At 47.2% G+C, this 22,079-nt stretch overlaps 1 protein-coding gene across 6 annotated transcripts in view; it reads left to right on the top strand.

Annotated features, from left to right (window-relative positions):
- Nucleotides 1–22,079, top strand: part of GABRA5 (gamma-aminobutyric acid type A receptor subunit alpha5) — an 857,372-nt gene that overhangs the window by 608,785 nt on the left and 226,508 nt on the right. For all 6 annotated transcript variants that reach the window (XM_069636596.1, XM_069636598.1, XM_069636597.1 and 3 more), the window contains one exon: nucleotides 2,903–3,055. In XM_069636596.1, coding sequence (XP_069492697.1) covers nucleotides 2,903–3,055 — 153 coding nt within the window. The remainder of the gene's footprint in view (nucleotides 1–2,902; nucleotides 3,056–22,079) is intronic.

Raw genomic sequence — 22,079 nt, forward strand, 5'->3', positions numbered from 1 at the left:
CACCTCTGTGAGGGACAGATTGATGTGTCCGTGGGTCATCCTCTTGTGGCCCCGAACTGATGGGCCTTCTAGGCTGCTGGGCAGCGCTATTAACATGTCCCTCTCCCTTGTTGCTGTGGGGGCCACAGGGCAATATGGCTTCCCTCTTCTGGGTACCCCCAGCTTGCCTGCACATATGTTCACTTGGGTGCCTCCCCCATCCCAGCTGACACCCCGGGAGGCCTGCAGTCAATAGCTCTTCTGACTGGCCACTGCTTTGCTTCGGGGCCAGTCGGCCATCCTTATGCCCCCCACTTGATGATGGCAGCGCCCCCTGATGGTGGCAGATGGAGGATGTGCTGCAGGTATTATAATGTTCTCGTTGCGCCCCCTTTGTTGAGGGGATGGGCTGGATACCTGTAGGTCTTCTGGGTGGCTGGGGAACCGTGACTCCCTTCAGGGACAGTTTCTGACGCTGCTGGCCCACTTTTCCATCATGTTCCATTTTCTTTTCGCTTCTCACCGCCGCAGGCCGGGAGAACAATGGCCATGCCCCCATCCTTTGTCATTCGGGGACCGCCACGGCCTCCTTCCATTTCAATTCTTTTATTTTTTCCAAGCTCCGGTACAGAGAAAAGGTTTTTTTTCATGTGCGGGCCTCCGCACCTTGCAGCAGTGGACCTGCAGCCATGCCCCCATTTCCTTGCACCCTCTGACACTCTTTGTTCTGGCCACCGCTGCCTCCTTAGCGCAGTGGCCGCCTCCCTTCAAGCAGGCACACGAGGACCGCTGGTTGCACCTCTCCTCCCTTGCCTGCTCCTCAGAGCGAGCATTTCTTTCCGTGGTGCCGGGCACATGGTCCTGCGGCCACACACCCTCCTTTGTTACCTCGGGGTCGCCCCCGGGCCTCAGGCTCCTTTCTCTCTTCTCCTCCGTCGACACTATGACGCACATGGAGGGGCATGCACACACTGACCCCAGTCGCATGAGCACCCCCAGTGATGAGGGCCACGGCCGGGGCAGCGCGAGCACCCCTCCACCCGCACCCTGTCCAGAGCTCACAGCTGTTCTCCGCGCGGCGGGCCCGGTCACTTGGGGCCATGCCTCGTTTCCAGCGCGACCGAGGCCGCTTCGGCTGCACACACCTCCCCCTCATCAGTGTCTGATGCCGCGCTCAAACCTGCAGGCACGGGGCCTGGGCCACCCACAGAGTAGCCGACGCCGCCTCACACATACGGGCTCCCACAGACCGCAAGTTCCAGCTCACGGGCCCAGACCAGCCCTCATCACCATTTTTGTGGCCTGCTTCCGGACCACCGGAGCAGGCCACAGATGTTGTCAGGATCACCCGACAGTGACCAGTTGGGCTGCGATCAAGCAGCAAACAATGAGCAGGGATCACCCTGCTAGTCCCAGATCACTGGAGCAGACCACATGGGCTGGGGGAACCTAGCTCACAGCAGGCCCTGCTCTCGGGGCACACAGGCGGGGGTTGCACCTTCAACCATGGTCACATGGCCCTCACATCCATGGGGGATGGTGTTGCCCAGCAGGGGTACTGACCTCGTGCAGGGCCCCGTCCTTGGGCAGCCTGCACACAGTGTGGCACCAGCATTGTGCCTGGAAGAACGACACCGGAGTCAGGTCAGGATCAACTGACAAGCCGGAAATGGCTTGTTCTTTTAATTAACTTATTTATTTTTATTTATTCATTTGTAGTAAGCCGAAAGCCTGCAGGCATCAGAGTGCAGAAACATAGAAACAGGGACAAAGACGGACATAGTCATAAAGGTCCTGCCTCACTGTCGTAAAAGCAAATTACTTGAACATGGGTGTCTTAAGGAGTTTCCTGAAAAGTCTATAGTTTGGTTCTAGGCGAATGGCCAGTGGAAGCTTCTTCCAGTGCTGTGCAGCCTGCACAGGGAATGATTTCCCGGCCCCAGTCCCTAGATTGGCCAGCGGCACCTGTAGCCTGCCATGCTCTTCGGACCTCAGAGACCTGTTGGGTGTGTATCTTGAGAACTTATTCCTGAGGTATACAGATGCCACACCACGTAGGCATCTATGCACTAGTGTCATAACTTTGAAGAGGATCCTATACTCGTTTCCGTAGTCCAAGCGTGAAATAATAATGGCCCCGGCAATGGTTACTGTATTCTTCTCGTTTAGGAGGGGGCGGATGGCTCTAAGCAAACGCAAGTCATAAGCATTTTTTTTATGGAGGTAGTTCACCTGAGCCTCTACACCCAAGGATGCCTCCATCATCATCCCTAGTGTTTTGACCTGAGCAACTACCTTAATAGCCGAGTCTTTGATAGGAAATGACTCGTATTCTACTCCTAACTGCACCATGTGACCATACACAGATCCTTGGGCAGTACCATGTGCCCCAGGAGGGGTGACATGCAACACTTTTCGTTTCCTAGTCTTCAAAGGTATCATCAATAATATATTTGGTGACAAGATCTGTGACATAAGCAGTGAATTCATCACTAATTAATATTTGTGGTTTTGGGTGTGTGCTCTCTTTTGTTTAGCAATTTTTATTAGGCTTTGTAATGGATAAATACAGGATATAAGGGTGCGTGCTCTCTTAATTGATTAATGATTTAATTGATTCTATTTTATGCATTGATTTCATGCATAAGAAGAACCACCAACATATATATAGACATGTATTTGTTTCTATTTAAGAATCTGATTTTATGGCTTTTATATGTTTGGCAGAAAACTATAGACTGATTTTTATATTTCAAAATAACATTATGTTTATGTTATTTACAATGTATATGTATACATATTGTTTATTACATGCAAGTTGCCGGATGCCGTTTTAAAATGTGGCCGACCTGTGGTGTTGTTGGCAGGTTGATGTAGAAATCTGTTTATAGTTCAGGTCAATGAGCTTCTCTTCTCTCTGCAGGTGAATACACCGTGATGACGGCGCATTTCCATCTGAAACGCAAGATCGGCTATTTTGTTATTCAAACGTACCTTCCCTGCATCATGACTGTCATCTTGTCTCAGGTGTCTTTCTGGTTAAACAGAGAGTCTGTGCCAGCCAGGACAGTTTTTGGTGAGTGGCCTTTTTGCTTAACAATTCTTTATTTTGAACAAAAGCCAATCACATCAAAGTTAGGGTTCATTGCCTCATTACGACCCAGGCAGTAAGGGGTTAACGGCAGCGTTAACAGCGCCAACCCTTACCGCCTGAGTACGAGGTCCCTTAGCGCCATGGCGCTTTTAACACCTGCTTTTAGCAGGTGTTAAAATCCATGGCGCTAATGGACCATGGAGTTAATTACGCCACCGTAATTTACGGTGGCGTAATTAACGCCTTCCCCACTCCCATTATGCCCTATGGGGCAAAAATGGGAATGGGGAAGGGTAAATGGGGATTGGGGACTTACCGCCCCGCCAAGGTCGGAATGGGGCGGTAAGTCCGCCAACCACCATGGCGTAAACGTAGTTTACGCCATGGTGGTAAAGTCACGGCCCAGGCGGTAACTTACCGCCTGGGTCGTAATGAGGCCCGCAGTTATATCATTCCTTAAATGTGCTATTGGGTGTGTGCGCACCATTTTTTTGCAGTTTGTGTAGACCATGCTTCCAGCTTTAATCTTCTTCATAGAGCAAGAGGTCCTTAAAAACAGACCAAAATGGTTGCACGTGATACAAAGGCCAATTGAAAAGGTCTCGAGGTGGAGGAAACCTCAGTGGTTGCCCCGTGGGATTGGTGGGTGTATGGCATGGATGGTCCAGTTGCATCTATGAGCCATGCTACTTTTGTTGGAGGGGCTTAGGCTGCCAAGGTCTAGGAGTGACATGAGCATGGCAGGGGGCCATAACATTGTCTAGGGCAGGGCACCAATGAAAAAGTGGCCTAACGTTGCAAATGGCGATTCATTCCTTTTGCGACACTGTTTGAATAGTAAAACGTGATTCGAATTGTGCATTGTGCAAATTGTGCATTTGAAAGAATATTTATTCAGCAACACTGGTCAAAACTACTAGCGCATAGTGAAGTAACTCATACAAATGGTCCACATTGTCCGAACAAGTGGCCCACTTGGACCACAAAAACTGGCCCCCCAGCATTTTGCGTATTTGGTTCGGCCATGGGCCTATTGCCCTATAGGTCAGTCTGAGTCTGGAGCATGGCCTCCTTGCCCTTGTAAGGATAGATGTACTCACCTGTCTAGCCTGTATTGTTTTGCCTAAGTAGAAAGCTGGCGGAACATAAAGGATACATTAGAATGAGCGTGTTCTAAAAGTAATGGGTCTAAGTAGGGCCACTGAAATGCATAGGTATACGTAGCCTAGCTTTGCTATTGGAGGGACCGGTTTGCCAGGAACATTGTCAGGAGCTGGAGGAAGTTGTGTTCATTTGTGTTCTATTAGTTACAATAGTAGGGGGAAAGAGAACAAAGTAGGAAGTTGGCCTTTTTTCTAGAGGGTGGGCCAGCTGAGTCCCAGAAGGCCAGGATTCTGGTTAGATACGAAGAGGACAGTAGGGTACGGAGAGAAGCAAGGTAGATATCTAATGATGTGTGGGTTCTCCAGCAGGTGCCAGAGGGTGGTGAACTGTTGTGACGGGGCACATTTTTTGTCATGTTTTAGTCTATGGCTAAATTACTTTTGTGCTAAAAATATCCCATGGAATGTAATGTATTTATGAGCACAGACCCAGGGGAGGACTGTCAACCTTTGGCCTGGGGGGTTAGTAGAAATTTTCTAATTGCATATTTGGATGATAGAGATAAGGAACACTCACATCTCGCCATAACCTGCAGGTATTTGGGGAAATATATCGCCATAGCCCCTAATAAGTACCCCGTTCCGCATGAGTCACTATACGAATGTGCTACACTACCACGTTTGCCACCTTGAACTTCTGGTGGCCGTATCTTTCCAGGCACGCGACCCCCTACGCAATGCCCAGCCCTTGCAACATGTATGTATATGGTAATGCAAAGCGGCTGGCAGCCATTCTCTTCCAGGTCTTGGCGCATAAAGAGCATAAGTAGACTGGCCCTCAGAAATGTACATAGACCAAATGGCACCTGAGGTGGATGCATTGCTGGGTTCCCCTCTCTCATGTGTGCTACTTATTTTGAATATCTTTTAATGTAACATGTCACATGAAGGGAAGCGCCCCCAAGTTAGCACGATCCTCCCCGCAATGGGAGACAATAATGGACACTCCCGTAATGGGAATAAGGCCAAGACAGAGTGCGGGTGAGCGTAAGTGGGAGTTTATCAAAAGAATATGGCATGCAAAGAACTCTGCAACCTCCGAGAGCGCTCTGCCTGACAATCGCAAAGGCAGGCGTATTTCTAATACAAAAAACGTCATCAGAACCTACACACTATAGGGGGCACAAGTTAATTGGGATTGGGTGGCGTCGACTAACTATAGGTGTTGCTGCAGCGTGGTTGGTCCGGGTGGGAGGACGTCACTGGTCAGCCTCGTGGGTTGGGTTGGGCCTGGCAGGCCGGCTTGAGGTCATCCGGGCGGTGTTGGTTCGCTGGGGCAGCCTGTGACAAAGATGAATACCTTCCCTGACTTGGGTGCCCTAGATCATGCACATTGCAGTTACTTAAAACCCCATATCTAACTTCTACAGTAAATCTTTCAATCAATGAAATACAACACAGGAGGAATGCACCTTGTGAGGGGTCTGGTGGTCATCTATTGGATTTACCGGTATTCTGACGTCTGGTATTTCAGGTCGAGGGGCTGGGCTCTGGGGCCTGGGCCCAATGATACATGTCTGTCTGCTGCGTTAGAAGTTATTATATAAATGGGTCTCTGTGTCTTGTCCCAGCGTTGGGGGTCGTCTTTGCACGGGGTCATGATTCTTGGGGTGGTCTAGGGGGGTTATGGGATTTACGAGAGGGTGCTGGTAGATCTGTGGATTCAGACGTGGGTTTATTACCGTGCTGTAAATAACACAGGTGGCGGGCTGTGGCCTTGGGTGCGGTACTGGGGCCTTTGATTCTCTGAAGCGGCTCCAGCTTGGTTGGGGGAGGAGAGGGAGCGCGGCACATGCCTTAGCTTCTTCATCTGGCAGGCTTCGTAGGGTGGGAGGGAGAATGGCCTTGCATATATTCACAAAGGTTTTTTCCTCGTGCGTTGCTGACTTTTGAATGCAGAACTTTTATAATGTTTTGCCTTATTTTGATCTTATTCAAACACACATTTATATTTCAATTTTGTTACACCTTTCTTCAATACATTCGGTCCGAGTACCTTTTCATTACATGGTATCATATCGGCTACAGTGTTTAAGTATTTATATACATTCGACAGTACATGAGGTAGAACTATGTTATGGACCACAGAGATTGATACTCGCCGCTATGGGTAATTAGGAAAACATATACGAGTTCAGGTTTCTACGTAAAATTAAAAGAACACTTATACAGATAAAGGTTATACGTTTCGTCGACATCTTTTTCTGTGGTTATAGCAGCATTAGTCCAGACCTGGGGTGACATCATATAAACATTACATCTTTGTGGTTGATTCACAGTTTACAGAATCTGTTTAAACAGAGGTAGTTCATCAATACCAATACTTGAATTATTTTCTACTTTCTTCAGATAGTGGTACTTCAGTTTTTTCCCCGTCGCCCCGGCCTCGCGGACCAGGTCATGCGGAGTGCAGTATTACATTGTGAACGATGAAATGTTACAGTGTTAGCATCTCGGGTTAGCTCATACCCGGCTTTCTCATGGGAACGCGCTCGCAGCGGATCTACCATGGTGCTACGGCGGCAGGGATGCTTGGAAAGCCCTCCAAGGGTGGGGGCCGCGCTACAGTGCGCTGAACTCTCGCCATCTTTGCGGGGCAAGATGGCTTCTAGGCCTGTCTACTTAGTGTGTGTGTATGTATGATAGATACGTGAGGGCAATGTCATCGGCGGGCAAGCCCTCCTCCACCCGGGCCCAGGTGGCATGAGGGGACGCTCGGCGAGCCATGGTCCTCACCTGGGGAGAATAATGCAGGAGAGGGGGGCCTTAAGGCCTGTCCTCCCCTACATTTCCCCCCTTTCGTTACTAAAGTAACGAATTCTTCAGGTCTTCCAACCTTCTGCACTCTTGTTCCTCTACTACCGCGTCATCCCATGCAGGTGTTCCCTTAATGGGCATCCATGCCCTACACACCCCCCTTAAGCTCTCTCCTCTTCTAGCATATTCGTCTGGTGTGCACGTTAAATATATACAGTCACCACTTTCCTCCAAATCTACCCATACCTCTGTGTACCATTCTAATTCCACATCTCGGGGTTCCTTGATAGTGGTATGCCATAGTTTGTCTACTATGTACTTGTCACGGTACATAGGCACTAACCGGTACTGGGGGGTGTTTTCTATTCCTGTCTGCACATGTACTTCTTGTGTTGTCCTTGTTGCACCACCAGAGTTGCCCATTGTCACCATCATCATTGCGCCGTTAGGGACCGCATTTGCACAACATCGGAGGCCCACCTGGCACAGGCAGAACGCCACGAGGAGGAACACCACAGCTGGTACCAGAAATTTCATCGTCATTCCAAGCCATGAGGGAACCCAGGAGAAGATATTGTCGAACCACGTGCTGGCTTCTGCTCCACCTTCCATCTTCATCTTCTCTCCCAGGTTGTGTACTGCTTCGATCACGTGGGATAGGGAACCATTCTCCGCGTCTTCAGAAGGTACGAAAGTGCAGCAGGCACTTCCTATTTTTCGGCAAACACCTCCGTCCATCGCAGTCAGCAGGTCCAGAACATACCTGTTCTGCATGGTCATCAGGCGTAGAGCTCGCAGTTCTACTTTTATTATGTTGAACCCTTCTTCAGTGTCATTGGCTAATTGAATTAGTTCCCACCGTGTTATCTGGAGCCATTTTGCATTTGCCCTTGCTTGGACACTTGAAATCAGCGAGGCAAAGAATGTTTCTACAGAGCTGAACAGTCGGTACCTGTCTGGGATCTGTGCCAATAAATCGGATGAAGCTTGAGATATGTAATTTGATGCCCGTCTGTTCCGTGATAGCTCTTCTCCCTTCCCTCCGGAGGACAGGACATAGAGGTGTGATTTTGCAGTAGGAGGAACCGCACCCTGATGCATGTTCCCTGGCGTCCTTTTATTTTCATCAACGTGGCTTTCTGGAATCACCATTAGGGCCGAGTGCAGTGTGGCCATCGAGCAGCTGCCGCTCCATGCTTGGGGAAGGTGCAAGTAGGCCTGGTTCCCACATACCCAGTATGTGTCCATTAATGCGGCTGTTCCTTTTCTCATGTCTGGGATGGTGAGAGTCTTGTTGCATCTCTTATTCGTCCCTATTACCACTTTTCCTTCTCCCTTAAAACATAGTTCGTTCTTGATCTCACTTTGTAGTTTGAATGGTTTCTCCATTGCTGTTACCCATGTCAGTTTGGAAATGTGCTCCTTCCATACTGGTGTGCATGTTTCTTCTATCCATCGCATCCTGGCTGGTTGGACACCTCTCAGTGCTTCCGCTTTGCACAGTACTTCTTCATCTTTCCATTTGTTTTCAGAAAATAGTGTCCCTTGTATCGCAAAAAATGGTTCTTTGAGACATACCACTCCAGCTGCTTTTGGGTAGCACGTTTTTTCCGTCTGTATAATCTTGAAGGTGACGTCGTGTGCCTGGAAGGTGTTTTTTATTCGGCATAGCGTGAGATGAAGGAGACACTGGGCATCTACAATGGGCAATTCTCTGGGCAACAACACTTTAGGTGTGCCTGATGCATGGGGAATAAGCGAGCAGACATAACAGCTCTCATTTGTCGTTTGTTTAGCTGTGGCACTCATATCCGCATACCATTTATTTGCTTGGTGGGAGTGCTGGGGGTCTTCCATTTTGTCTAAGCCTAACCCATAGTACTCATCATACCCCCTCCGGCTTGTCTCTCTTCTCCGCCTACTATCCTTGCTTCTCCTACGTCTGCTTTTGGTAAATGAAAAAATGGGCCCCCCTTCCTCCTCCCCACCCCCCTTGTCAAACTTCTGATATGTTTCCTTAGGTTCTGTCATAGTTATAACATTCCCATCTTCCTCAATAAACAACAAATCACTTTCTTCTAATGGGGTGGGGAGGGTCGTGGGGCTGCTATACATTTCAGGTGTGGACATTGTGTTGTTTTCCATCTCTGTTCGTATACCTCTTGAGTTAGACAGGGCGACAGTTGGTGGTTCAGTGTAGTAACCCCACACAAAGTGTGATCCATCCCATACTAAAAAATCACCTTCTTTTATATTTACACTTGTGGTTGTATTGCTCCCAGGAGCTCGGGTGATGTTACTCCCCCCTCCCCCCTCGGTCATCTCGATAGAGATGAACGCTATGAACCAATACGTCACCAGGCAAAATATTGATAGGAAGAATACAATAACACAAATTGACAATCCGCATTCATATGAATATGTAAGTCTATTTATCAACACTTCTCTAATCCTAACAAATCTATTAGTTGCAGGCTGCCCATTAGATGCCATGGTAATTCCTGTTTGGGATACAAAAGTGCATTAAGTACAGACATGTAAACATTTCTCGGACGTTATTAACTCTTTTTTTTTTTTCTTTTTTTTTTCATAACGCATGGATATGGGTAGGGGAAGGGTTTGTTTCCACAGACAAGGGTATTTGCAATCAATACGTTTAGATTATTGTATAATATATATAAAATCTTCATCAAAAGAAAGAAAAATTTCAAGAAATGAGAGAACAAAAACATTAAAATTGAGAAAGAAAAAAGGTTTTTCTTTTTCCGTACGAATGCCATGTCATCAGTTGCATTCATTGTCAATCGCTGCACATACACAAAATCACCTTCACTCATTCTCCATAACACCACTGTCTGCTGTTGCCTGTGCCTCGTCCTGCACCTCACCTTCCACGGCGCTATAGGCTCTGCGTACGTCTGTCAAATGCACCCAGTATCTTAGGCCCTTCACCTTTACTGCTGAGGGCGTGCAAAACACTACCTCATAAGGGCCATGGAAACGTGGCGCATTCCACCTTCGCACAAAACTTCTGACATATATAAAGTCACCTGGCATTAACTGTAATTGTTTGTCAGGCAGTGGTACCCGTTCTGTTGTATTCCCCTCCTCTCTTGTCCGTGTTAGTTTTTTCAAGTACTCTGTGAACTCCTCTCCCAATATTGCTGCGCTTCTGTGTGCATCAGAACGTTCACGGAGAGGCGAGTGCGCTGTGTGCATTCTCCTTCCCGTGACGATCTCATGCGGGGACAAATGGTGGTCTTTACTTGGCTGATTGCGCAATTCGAACAGGGCCAAAGGTAGGCAGTACATCCAGTTCTTTTTAAGGGAAAAACACAGTTTTGACAATCTGCTTTTTAACAGGCCGTTCATCTTTTCCACTACGCCATTACTTTGAGGATGACAAATCGAGCATAATTTGTGCTTTATCCCCAATAACGTAGTGACTTCTTTGAATAGTTCATTAACAAAATGTGTGCCGTTGTCTGAGCGAATGACTTCGCAAATTCCCCAGCGCGGGAATACTTCCCGTACTAGGAACTTTGCGGCGCCCTTCGCATCAGGACGCGCACAGGGACCTGCCTCCACCCACCTCGAAAATGGACATACAACCACAATCATGTAGCGAGCCCCATTACATCTTTCTCCCATGTCTACATAATCGATGTGGAGCTCTCTAAATGGGCCATTTGGTTTTGGTATCGTACCTCTCAGTGTGCGCAATGTCATACCTGAGTTATAAATTTGACATGTCGTGCATTCCAATGTCAGCCTTGTGATATGTTCCTGGAGGCAAGGTGCAAACCAGTCTTCTTGTATCTCCGCCATTATGTGTTGTTTTGCGTTATGTGCGGGGAAGTGTAGTTGTTGAAATGCTATTTCTAACAATGCGACTGGCATCACGGCTTTTCCTGAACTTTCTTGTCGCCACAATAAATCTGTCGGCGATTTGCTGCATCCCCTCTTAGTCCACAGCAATTTCTCTTCTGCACTTGCTCCCTCTTGCAGCTCTATTATTTCTTGTGTAGGCATCATGTTGTATCCTGTGGGGACCTCTTGGCTTGCTGTGTGGTGTAACATGTACTCTCCTACCTCACCTTTCTGAAAATATGAAGCTTCTCTGGCGGCGGCGTCTGCTGCCGCGTTCCCTAAAGATATAAGATCTGTATTTGTAGTGTGGGCTTGGCATTTTACGATGGCCACTGCCGTGGGTTCTTGCAGGGCCTCAATCAGTTCTTTCAATAATTCTGCATGCTGAACCGGTGTTCCATCTGCTCGTCGAAACCCTCTCCGCCCCCACCGTGCCAGCCCTCCGTGTACTGTTGTTGTCATGTATGCTGAGTCTGTATATATTGTCACTGCGCATCCCTTAGCTGTATGCAATGCTTCTATTAGTGCTATTAGTTCGGCAGCTTGGGCTGAATAGTGTGATGGGAGGCGGTGTTGCACTAGTGTTTCGTATTCATCTTCCTCTAATCGTACCACTGCCATACCCACATGTTTCTCTCCTGTCTCCATGTCTATTGAGGCTGACCCGTCCACGAAATACACCTCTCCTTCGTTTAGGGCATTCTCAAAAACCACCTGGTCCTGACCTTCGTCACCTGTGTATGTTGCACAGTTGTGGTTCTGCATGTCTTCTATGGTGCACGCCTCTGTGATGAATGTGGCTGGGTTCACTGTTTTGCATCTTACTATATGGATGTTTGCACTGGACAATATTATTTCATATGCTGTGGCGCGTTGTGTTGTCAATGTGCTCTTTGATCGCTCTAATATTGCAAAGAGTGAGTGTTCCACAAATAGTGTCACAGGACAGCCCATTACTATCGTGGCACTTTTTTCAATGGCGAACGCGGCTGCAGCTAGTGATTGCTCGCACGCAAAATGACCTTGCATTACTGCGTCTAGAGTGCCACTATAGTAAGCCAGTGGCTTGTGCCCTAACGATGTCTTTTGTGTCAGCACTGCTGTCATCAGTGTTCCTTTGCAGTGTGAAAATAGGAAGAATTCGCGGCCATAATCTGGATTTGCCAGTACTGGAGCGCTTGATATCAGCTCTTTCAGTGAGTTAAATGATGTGTTCATTTCTTCTGTCCATTCTATGTGTTTGTTTTCCTGCTGGGCTTCTTTGAGTGCCTGTAATAAGGGCCTTGTGTATGCTGCATAATCCAATATCCATGCTCGGCAGTAGTTGCACATACCCAGGAATTTCTGCATCTCTTTTACTGTTTTGGGCTCCCCAACTGCTCTAATCGCCTGTGCCCTGTCTGGTATGATCCGCTTGCCATCCTTTGATATCAGCTGCCCCAAATATAGGACCTCTGTCAGGCAGTATTGTAACTTACCCTTGTCCACTTTGTACCCTTTATTGGCCAATAATATCAGGAGTGTTATTGAATCCTTTCTACACTCTTCCTCGGTTCGTGCACAAACCAATAAATCATCAACGTACTGAATCACCGTGCTTTCTACAGACAAGTTCCCCAAATCTTCATGTAGTATCCTGTTGAATATGCTTGGGCTCTCGCAATATCCTTGTGGTAGTCTGCAATGTTCGAACCTCCTCCCCCCTAGTGTAAACGCTGTTAAGTACCTGCTCTCTTCTGCTAAGGGAATCGAGAAAAATGCATTTTTCAAGTCAATGACCGTGAAGTGGGACGCTGTTTTTGGAATATTGCATAGTATTGTCGCCGGGTTCGGCACTAAAGGGAACTCCTTTTGAATCACGTCATTGAGTGGGCGTAAATCTTGGATCATCCTCCAGGAACCTCCCTTAGCCTTTTTAATCGGGTAAATGCATGTGTTGCATGGGGAGTTTGAGGGCACTATTATTCCTTGCGCTAGCAGTGCATCTATTGTCTCTCTGATCCCTTCTTCTGCTTCGCGTGACAATGGATATTGTTTTACCCGGGGTAAAATTGCTCCCTGTTTCAGTTTTATTACCACAGGCTGAACCCCATGTAATAACCCCACATCATGGGGGCCATTGGTCCATATGTTAGTGGGTACTAACCTCATGTCGTCATCAAAAAATGCATGTGGTGCTCCTACTACTGCCATTAATTCAACTTGAGTTTTTCTGGCTGTAACTACAATGTCGCACGGCATTGCTAGTTCCATCACTATTTCGCCATCTTTCTCAGTGTCGGAAAATAGCTCCTCGTCCGATAGCTCCCGCAGTGGGATATTTGCATTTGTACACAGTACTGTCCGCCACTCACATCCTTCCATGTCAATGCCAATCACACATATTCTGTTTGCTGACACGTGTACTGCGTGTAAATCCAACGATAGCACTGACCCGGGAGCTGTGTCGGGGCTCACTATGGGGCGGAAGAGGAATTCGGCTGGGATCCTCCAATCCATCCTTTTTAGTTCTGGTACTATAAGAGCCAATGTTCTCATGCCCTCAATAAACATCTCCTCGTTTCTTGGTAACCCTCTGATCTCCTGCATGATTGTGTGGCCATGTATTACTGCCATTATGCGGAGGGGACATATGCCAGGTGTTGAACATACGATACCACTTTCTGTGAATGATATGGTCATATTTAGTTTGCTTAAGAGATCCCTCCCCAGCAAATTAATGGGAGAGCGTTCATAATACAGTAAGGGTGCTTTCACTGTTTTACCCCCCACTGTCACATCCAATGCCTCTGTGTAAGGAACTTCAATTACAGCCCCAGAGAACCCCTGCGTCTCTAAAGTTTTATTAGATAACGGGAACCGTCCCTCTTTAATACATGATTTTTCCGCTCCCGAATCCACCATTAATATGAATTGCTTGTCTCCTATCTGCGCTCCTATCAATGGTTCCTCTGATGCATTGTGGGTCGTAGATAGTACTGGACACGCAAGTGCTCTCTGTGGGCTGTCCTATGCGGGGTGTCTCATTGCCCCCCCTTGGTCAAAAATGTTCCCCGAAACTACTGACACGCCGCTATAAGGTGCGGGGGCTGGCGCTCCATTAGCTACTGTAGCGAAAGTGTTACCTGGCGTGTATTGTATGTTGTCATTACTCTGTGGGTGGTTTTGTGTTCTGTACTGATGTCCGTGTAGTTGTGCGTTACTTCTTTGTCCTACATTTTCTGGTTGCTGGTATTGTCCCATGGGGAGGCCGTATGGGCTTCCTGGGTGGGGGTGACCGTACTGCTCTGTCTCCTGAAACCCGTTGTTTTGTCTGCTTCTGCACTCCCTTGAGTAATGTCCCCATCTCCCACAATTCCAGCAGCTCCCCTGTGGACCTCTGGGACCCTGCCACCCATTTCCTCCCATTCCTCCATACCCTTGTCCTCCTCTTCGGCCCCTGTACCCACCTCTTCCCCCTCGTGGGGCCCACTCTTGCCACGCTGGACCTCCGTTCTGCTCTTGCTCGTTCCACTGTCGTTGGCCTTGTCCGGCCCAATTAGCTGCAATTCTCCCTTGTATTGCTATCTGCCCCTCCTCCCCTTCGTCTCCCTCCCTCATGAGTGGGAGCCCCGCTACCGCTGCTGCAACCTTCACCAGTTTTGATTGTACCAACTTTGCCTCGTCTGCCAACCTTTTCTGTGCTACTTCCCTCTCTCTCTCTTTTATCCTTTTGCAATGGTGCACTATTATACTTTGGATCTCTGGCCACCCCTTTGCTTCAACGCCCGCTATTTTATCGAGTGCTTTCTGCACCTCTTTTGGGAGCCCTCTCTTGATGATAAAATAAAATAGAGATGTGGATTGGTGCCAGGGTGTGCCCGTTTCCGCTCTCCACATCTCCTGCACCCGGAGAATGTAATCCATAGCATCCTCCCCGTCATTCATTGTACACTGCATTACTGACTGTAAATCTGGAGTATCTGGGAACGTCTCCCGCAGCGCATCCCAAACCCGTGCCCGCACTGTATTAAAAGACGCTCCATCATGACGGTCACAATCTAATGTCACTGCCGGGAAACCAGCCTTAACCCATACCCTGTCTGCTTGATCTCCTACTGCTGATACGAGTAGGCTTTTCACATCGCCTACTGCCAGCGGTATGCCGGCAGTATGTTTCTCGAATGCATATATCCACTTGCTCGCCCCTCCGGACAACGGGGGCAATAATTTCATCAAATTAGCTTTATCCATCTGGGCCCAGGGTATATAGTTCGGTCTTCCTCCCCCTCTGTGTATTAGTGGAAGTTGTAATTTTCCTTTTACCGTTGCGCCCTCACCCACTTTAGTCGTCGCTGACCCCAATGACGCCATCCTCCCCACTCTATTCCTTAGTCGTCCCATCCACTCGTCATCTATTGTTCCTAGCGAGCATGCACCGTCCAGCTCCTCGCTTTCCCCTCCTACTGCCATACTCAACCTGTCACTCTCATCTATTTCACCTCGGACATCACATAACAGGTCCTCTCTGATCCCTGTCTGCCGTGATACATCACCGATGCTCCCCTCTGGTGTTTCCACCTGTATTATTCTTGTCGGTTCTTCCTCAATTCTGAACAATATTTCACCCTTTTTCCATCCTTCCTCAATTTGTCTACTGTCACTTGGTGTTCTGGGTACACGTCCTGATCGAGTGGGGGTTCCTGCTGTACGCTCACATATGTCTTTTATTCTTGAGAGTTCATCCTTTGCTATCGAGAGCCTCGATTCTAAATCGCTCGTTAGCTTTTCTATGTCCCCTCTCTGCGTGCTTGTCGGGGCACGCTCTCTAGTGCTTTCGTATGGTGGGGGGGCTGTTGGTCTTAGGGGTGTAGTAGTTGTAGGGGGAGGCACATAAGTAGGATCACTATACCCTGCTGCGGGTGCCGGTTTATGTAATATCGGGTACAAACTAATCACCTCTACAGGTTGTTCTGTATTTAACTGTTCCTTCTCCTCTCTTGGAATCATCAATGGGTTATCTGTGGTGGAAGGTAGATCAATATTTGGTGCCGGAGCTTTGGGTGGGGGTATTTCCTCAAATAGTCTCCAGAGATCTAAGATCTCCTTCCTGTTTTGCCACTGTTTGCCCTTATACTTAAGGCGAATGCACGTTCGTACCATATCTAGAACGCTTTTTTCAAAAGACCCCCCCTCAGGCCAAATCTGGGGCAATCCTTCCCCTTTTAATTCTGTTACCCATTGATCGTGGTATTTCTTGATTCGTTCAGCGTATCCCGGTAAGCTCGTACAAATATGTGACAAGGGAGTTTCTGCCCCCATATTCTAAATCACTAGCAAAGACCGTGTCCACCTCCTTTACTTTTAGTTAGGTGTAGATATGTGTATGTATACCTTTATGGCACAGACAAGAGCGGACGTCTCAACGATATCGCCCAATTTTATTCACTGCGCAAATCCTTTCTCACTCACCACAACTCATCTCCTTCCCATTCCCAAACACTCTCACGTGATTTCACTTACAACTAATCAACTACTAGTTATAGCCAACACTCTCTGACACCACCTCGCGATCAACCGTTCGTCTCCAATACTCACACGGTGCGCGCACCCCTCACAGTACTTTCCCATTCACACCTCGTCTTTTTCCTCCCTTTCCTCCCTGGCCAGCTGTCCCTGTTTTTCTGCTACGGTTACTGTGTTCACGTCTGTACGTGCTATTACTTAATCCCCACTCCTACAAGTGTGCTCCCTACTTTATAGTTCTTCTACAAGTATATTTATCTTATACCCTTTTCACTTTCACCCCTTACCCCGTGGAACGGAAACAAAAGAAATAGAAAGAGTAGCAATTACTAAACCTAAGTGTCTCCCTTTGCCAGACACCAATAACTTATTTTTTACTTCTTCATATATTCCCAGTACTAGTTTAGATAGCACTATGCGGCGCCGCCTTCCACCCCCTTTCGGAGCTAGGTTCCCGTCACTTCTACTTCTTCACTTACTTCTTACTCCTAATGGCCATATGCAAAGAAAAGATAAAGAAAGTTTTAAGACCTGTCTTTAGTAGACACCCGTGATTCCCTTCTCTATCTGCCCACGTTCTCCTGTTCACAAGTTCCCCTCCCTCTCCCTTTATGATCGCTCGCACTCGGTACTCACGTGCCCGTCTTGAACCGATAGTCTCCGAAACTGGGTCCGTCCAGGCGGTGTTGCCTTTCTGCTCAACAGTCAGCCCCGGATCCGGCGAGCGGTACTCAAAGGGGATTTTGCAACCGGGATCCCGTACCCCTTCTAGTTTCAGTGCGCACTTCTAAGCGTACCGGTCGCCGTTGGCGGGTAGCTTCCCGGAGCCGGCTCACCGTGCGTTTCCCTTTTTGACCGGAGATTCTCGTGCCAAAAGGGGGTCGTTTAAAAGGAGTTCATGAAAAATAATTTGGAAATATCACGCTATCGGGGTCACCACTGAAGGGAAGCGCCCCCAAGTTAGCACGATCCTCCCCGCAATGGGAGACAATAATGGACACTCCCGTAATGGGAATAAGGCCAAGACAGAGTGCGGGTGAGCGTAAGTGGGAGTTTATCAAAAGAATATGGCATGCAAAGAACTCTGCAACCTCTGAGAGCGCTCTGCCTGACAATCGCAAAGGCAGGCGTATTTCTAATACAAAAAACGTCATCAGAACCTACACACTATAGGGGGCACAAGTTAATTGGGATTGGGTGGCGTCGACTAACTATAGGTGTTGCTGCAGCGTGGTTGGTCCGGGTGGGAGGACGTCACTGGTCAGCCTCGTGGGTTGGGCCTGGCAGGCCGGCTTGAGGTCATCCGGGCGGTGTTGGTTCGCTGGGGCAGCCTGTGACAAAGATGAATACCTTCCCTGACTTGGGTGCCCTAGATCATGCACATTGCAGTTACTTAAAACCCCATATCTAACTTCTACAGTAAATCTTTCAATCAATGAAATACAACACAGGAGGAATGCACCTTGTGAGGGGTCTGGTGGTCATCTATTGGATTTACCGGTATTCTGACGTCTGGTATTTCAGGTCGAGGGGCTGGGCTCTGGGGCCTGGGCCGAATGATACATGTCTGTCTGCTGCGTTAGAAGTTATTATATAAATGGGTCTCTGTGTCTTGTCCCAGCGTTGGGGGTCGTCTTTGCACGGGGTCATGATTCTTGGGGTGGTCTAGGGGGGTTATGGGATTTACGAGAGGGTGCTGGTAGATCTGTGGATTCAGACGTGGGTTTATTACCGTGCTGTAAATAACACAGGTGGCGGGCTGTGGCCTTGGGTGCGGTACTGGGGCCTTTGATTCTCTGAAGCGGCTCCAGCTTGGTTGGGGGAGGAGAGGGAGCGCGGCACATGCCTTAGCTTCTTCATCTGGCAGGCTTCGTAGGGTGGGAGGGAGAATGGCCTTGCATATATTCACAAAGGTTTTTTCCTTGTGCGTTGCTGACTTTTGAATGCAGAACTTTTATAATGTTTTGCCTTATTTTGATCTTATTCAAACACACATTTATATTTCAATTTTGTTACACCTTTCTTCAATACATTCGGTCCGAGTACCTTTTCATTACATGGTATCATATCGGCTACAGTGTTTAAGTATTTATATACATTCGACAGTACATGAGGTAGAACTATGTTATGGACCACAGAGATTGATACTCGCCGCTATGGGTAATTAGGAAAACATATACGAGTTCAGGTTTCTACGTAAAATTAAAAGAACACTTATACAGATAAAGGTTATACGTTTCGTCGACATCTTTTTCTGTGGTTATAGCAGCATTAGTCCAGACCTGGGGTGACATCATATAAACATTACATCTTTGTGGTTGATTCACAGTTTACAGAATCTGTTTAAACAGAGGTAGTTCATCAATACCAATACTTGAATTATTTTCTACTTTCTTCAGATAGTGGTACTTCAGTTTTTTCCCCGTCGCCCCGGCCTCGCGGACCAGGTCATGCGGAGTGCAGTATTACATTGTGAACGATGAAATGTTACAGTGTTAGCATCTCGGGTTAGCTCATACCCGGCTTTCTCATGGGAACGCGCTCGCAGCGGATCTACCATGGTGCTACGGCGGCAGGGATGCTTGGAAAGCCCTCCAAGGGTGGGGGCCGCGCTACAGTGCGCTGAACTCTCGCCATCTTTGCGGGGCAAGATGGCTTCTAGGCCTGTCTACTTAGTGTGTGTGTATGTATGATAGATACGTGAGGGCAATGTCATCGGCGGGCAAGCCCTCCTCCACCCGGGCCCAGGTGGCATGAGGGGACGCTCGGCGAGCCATGGTCCTCACCTGGGGAGAATAATGCAGGAGAGGGGGGCCTTAAGGCCTGTCCTCCCCTACACACACTATGCAGAATGAAAGCATCAGTAATTGTTTAATTGCCCTATATATTGGGGCTAACAAATCCATCCCACATAGAATACACATTTTACAAAATAATGCCCTGAGAGCAGCTCTCGGCATCCCCAAACGAACCCACATCTCTAAGATAAGGCGAAATAACAAGTGGTTATCGACCCAAGACAAAATCTTACTGAAAGTGGCCTCCCTCACAAAGCCCTGAACAACGCGGCCCCTCCCTATCTCTCGGATAGATTCATACTTGTGTATAGGCGCGTTACAAATTCCATATCATATCATATCATAGAAAGACAATCATCCAGACCCTCCAGAAGCAACTATGCCAATACCCTTATTATCCCGAGATTTAAATTGTTCAACGCCGGAGGTGCTAGCTTCCCCCGTCCGGGCAGCCCAAGTATGGAATTCACTGCCCCAAACTATACGTGCTGAGAAATCCTACCTTAAATTTAGAACCTACTACATCAATCACTTGAAGCAATCGATCAACTAATCAGCAACCCCTACCATCCTCTTGCCTCTATTACAGATGCAGATTGTATACTGTAAATGGCCTTGTACTGCTCTGCCTGATGAAACACCACCGGCAAGCATTATTTAACTTCATATCCTGTATATAACTTATTGTATATTTCTGTATAATACCTGCATATAATGTACTGTATTGCTGCCTATCCTGTCTATAGTATTTTCATCATGTAAAATGTATCTTGTAACCTTTGTAACCATTGTAAGCTTTGCATACCCTTTTTGCTGCGCCCGCTTACCCTCGGGTCTGGTGCACATTAGAAATGAATAAAACAAACAAACAAACAAACAAATGGTTACATTTCTGGGGCTATGCACTAAAGCACTGCAAGCTGAACCACCACAACAAATTCTTGTTTTTATATTTCACTTAGTTCTTATAATGGTAACTCTATTATGTACAACAAATAATAACTAATATGTACAGTGAGTGATGAGGTGATTTGCCCAGGATCACGCACCTTTGGCTGTGTAGGAAAACTGGAATTGTAACACAGGTTCTCTGTTTCAAACTGCTTATCTCCTCCTATAACAGTTTGACACAAAGATAGATGTCCAGGGCAAATACACTCAATACCAACTCCCCCACACTCTACAGACATATACATATGTACATCATGAATCAGGTAGAAAGGATTGACATTACTTTCCATGTTTAATCTGAGGAACGGATGCAGCATTTTCTTTTCAGTTAGTGTTGTTCACACTTTGAGACTTAGGCTCAGGGAGGTCCACACCCCACATCTTGCAGTAGTCCAGCATCTACTTTTCTGTGGCAGTGCTATGAGAGAAGGTGGTGTAAGTGGGTTAAGAGGCGATTCAGTCTGGCTCATACACTCAATGTCCATATGTAGGGCAGCACTCCACTCTATTATAGCATGCGTGAGTGAGCCTGTTTCTAGAGTGTGCACAGACTTTACAAAAAGACCACAGTTTTATCAGCACAGTGATGTAATGTGATTTGGCCTTCAGATCACATTATTTGGTGAAGTTGAGAGGGCAGCATTTGAGCCCATCTTCTCTGACGGCACAGTTTGCAGTTTGGCAGCAGATTGCATGGGCCAACATGGAACCTATGAAAACATGAATTGGGCATGTTGCCAATAATAGGCCTTCCCTGTGGAGGTTAAAGTCGGTAAGTTGCCATACTATAGGTCCACCACTATACTATATATGCCATACTTTAGGTCCACATCGACCACAATATACTCCATAGTGGTCTGCTTTCCACTAAATGCCGGTATGTAGCAACGCATACAGGCATTTAGTGGAATGCAGACTGTAGTTTCACATACACTTTATCAACATGCTATGGTAATTTATTCATCTACCTAATCATATTTCAATAAAGGCACACCTCAGAACGGCCCATGGTATGTGACACAATATAAATAGCAGTGTTCTCCCATCAGACTTTGTGGTGGGACTGCATCATCTGGCGCATCCCTGAATGTGGGGATTCCACAATAATGCCGGGAACGTTTTCTCATTCTGCAGCTACTTTATCCGACTGTTCATGTGAAGCAAATAAATAAATAAATAAATAAATAAATAAATAAATTAATAGATAGATAAATAAGCAAAACAAACGAACGAACGTGTTATCTTTCGAGGGAGCCGACAGGCTGGAGTCTCGCTTTTAAAATACAGATGAATTCAAACAACAATTGCTGTAACTGAAAGATGCTGCGACAATACCTAGGGCAGTAGGTATTTGTGGGCATTGGATAGGAGCATGCAATACACTGTGATCAGTCAGACGGGCACATCCATAGCACATGCTTCAAGGGGAAATGTCGTTTGGTACTCTTGAGCGTTATGAAATGTGCACCAAGCACTGCTTGGGCTTTTAATCGCCCTTACTAAAGTTTCCATTTAAAATGCACAGCCGACTGTCGGACTGCGAGTATCGTTTTTTGGGTCATTCAAAATAAAAGTAGCTATTTGTTTGTTTGCAATTTGAAAGCAGCAGGTTACATATGTAGACACATGTTTGGAGGAACAGAGGGGTATCATACAATTGATTTTTTTGTGTGGGCCCATGCGTGCTGACAAAGCAGAATACACACATTACATCAGTTACGGGAGCCTGAATTCATAGAAAAAACATGTCTTTTCTTTTGGACATGGCTCCTGCGAATAGATTTCGGATAAAAACATGATATCAATGCATGGGAAAGTCTGCAAAGGGGTACGTATAGTATTACATAATCGTGCCTATTGGAATCGCAGTGCAAGCCATCTTACTCGAAGGGCATTGTGTCTCCATGTGGATGCAATCTCTGATACCTGCCCACTCTGAAACCCTTTCCCGTGTAATGCCAC

The sequence above is a fragment of the Ambystoma mexicanum genome, chromosome 7p, assembly GCF_040938575.1.
Source record: "Ambystoma mexicanum isolate Mex_15411 chromosome 7p, UKY_AmexF1_1, whole genome shotgun sequence".
In the NCBI taxonomy this organism is placed as follows: Eukaryota; Metazoa; Chordata; class Amphibia; order Caudata; family Ambystomatidae; genus Ambystoma; species Ambystoma mexicanum.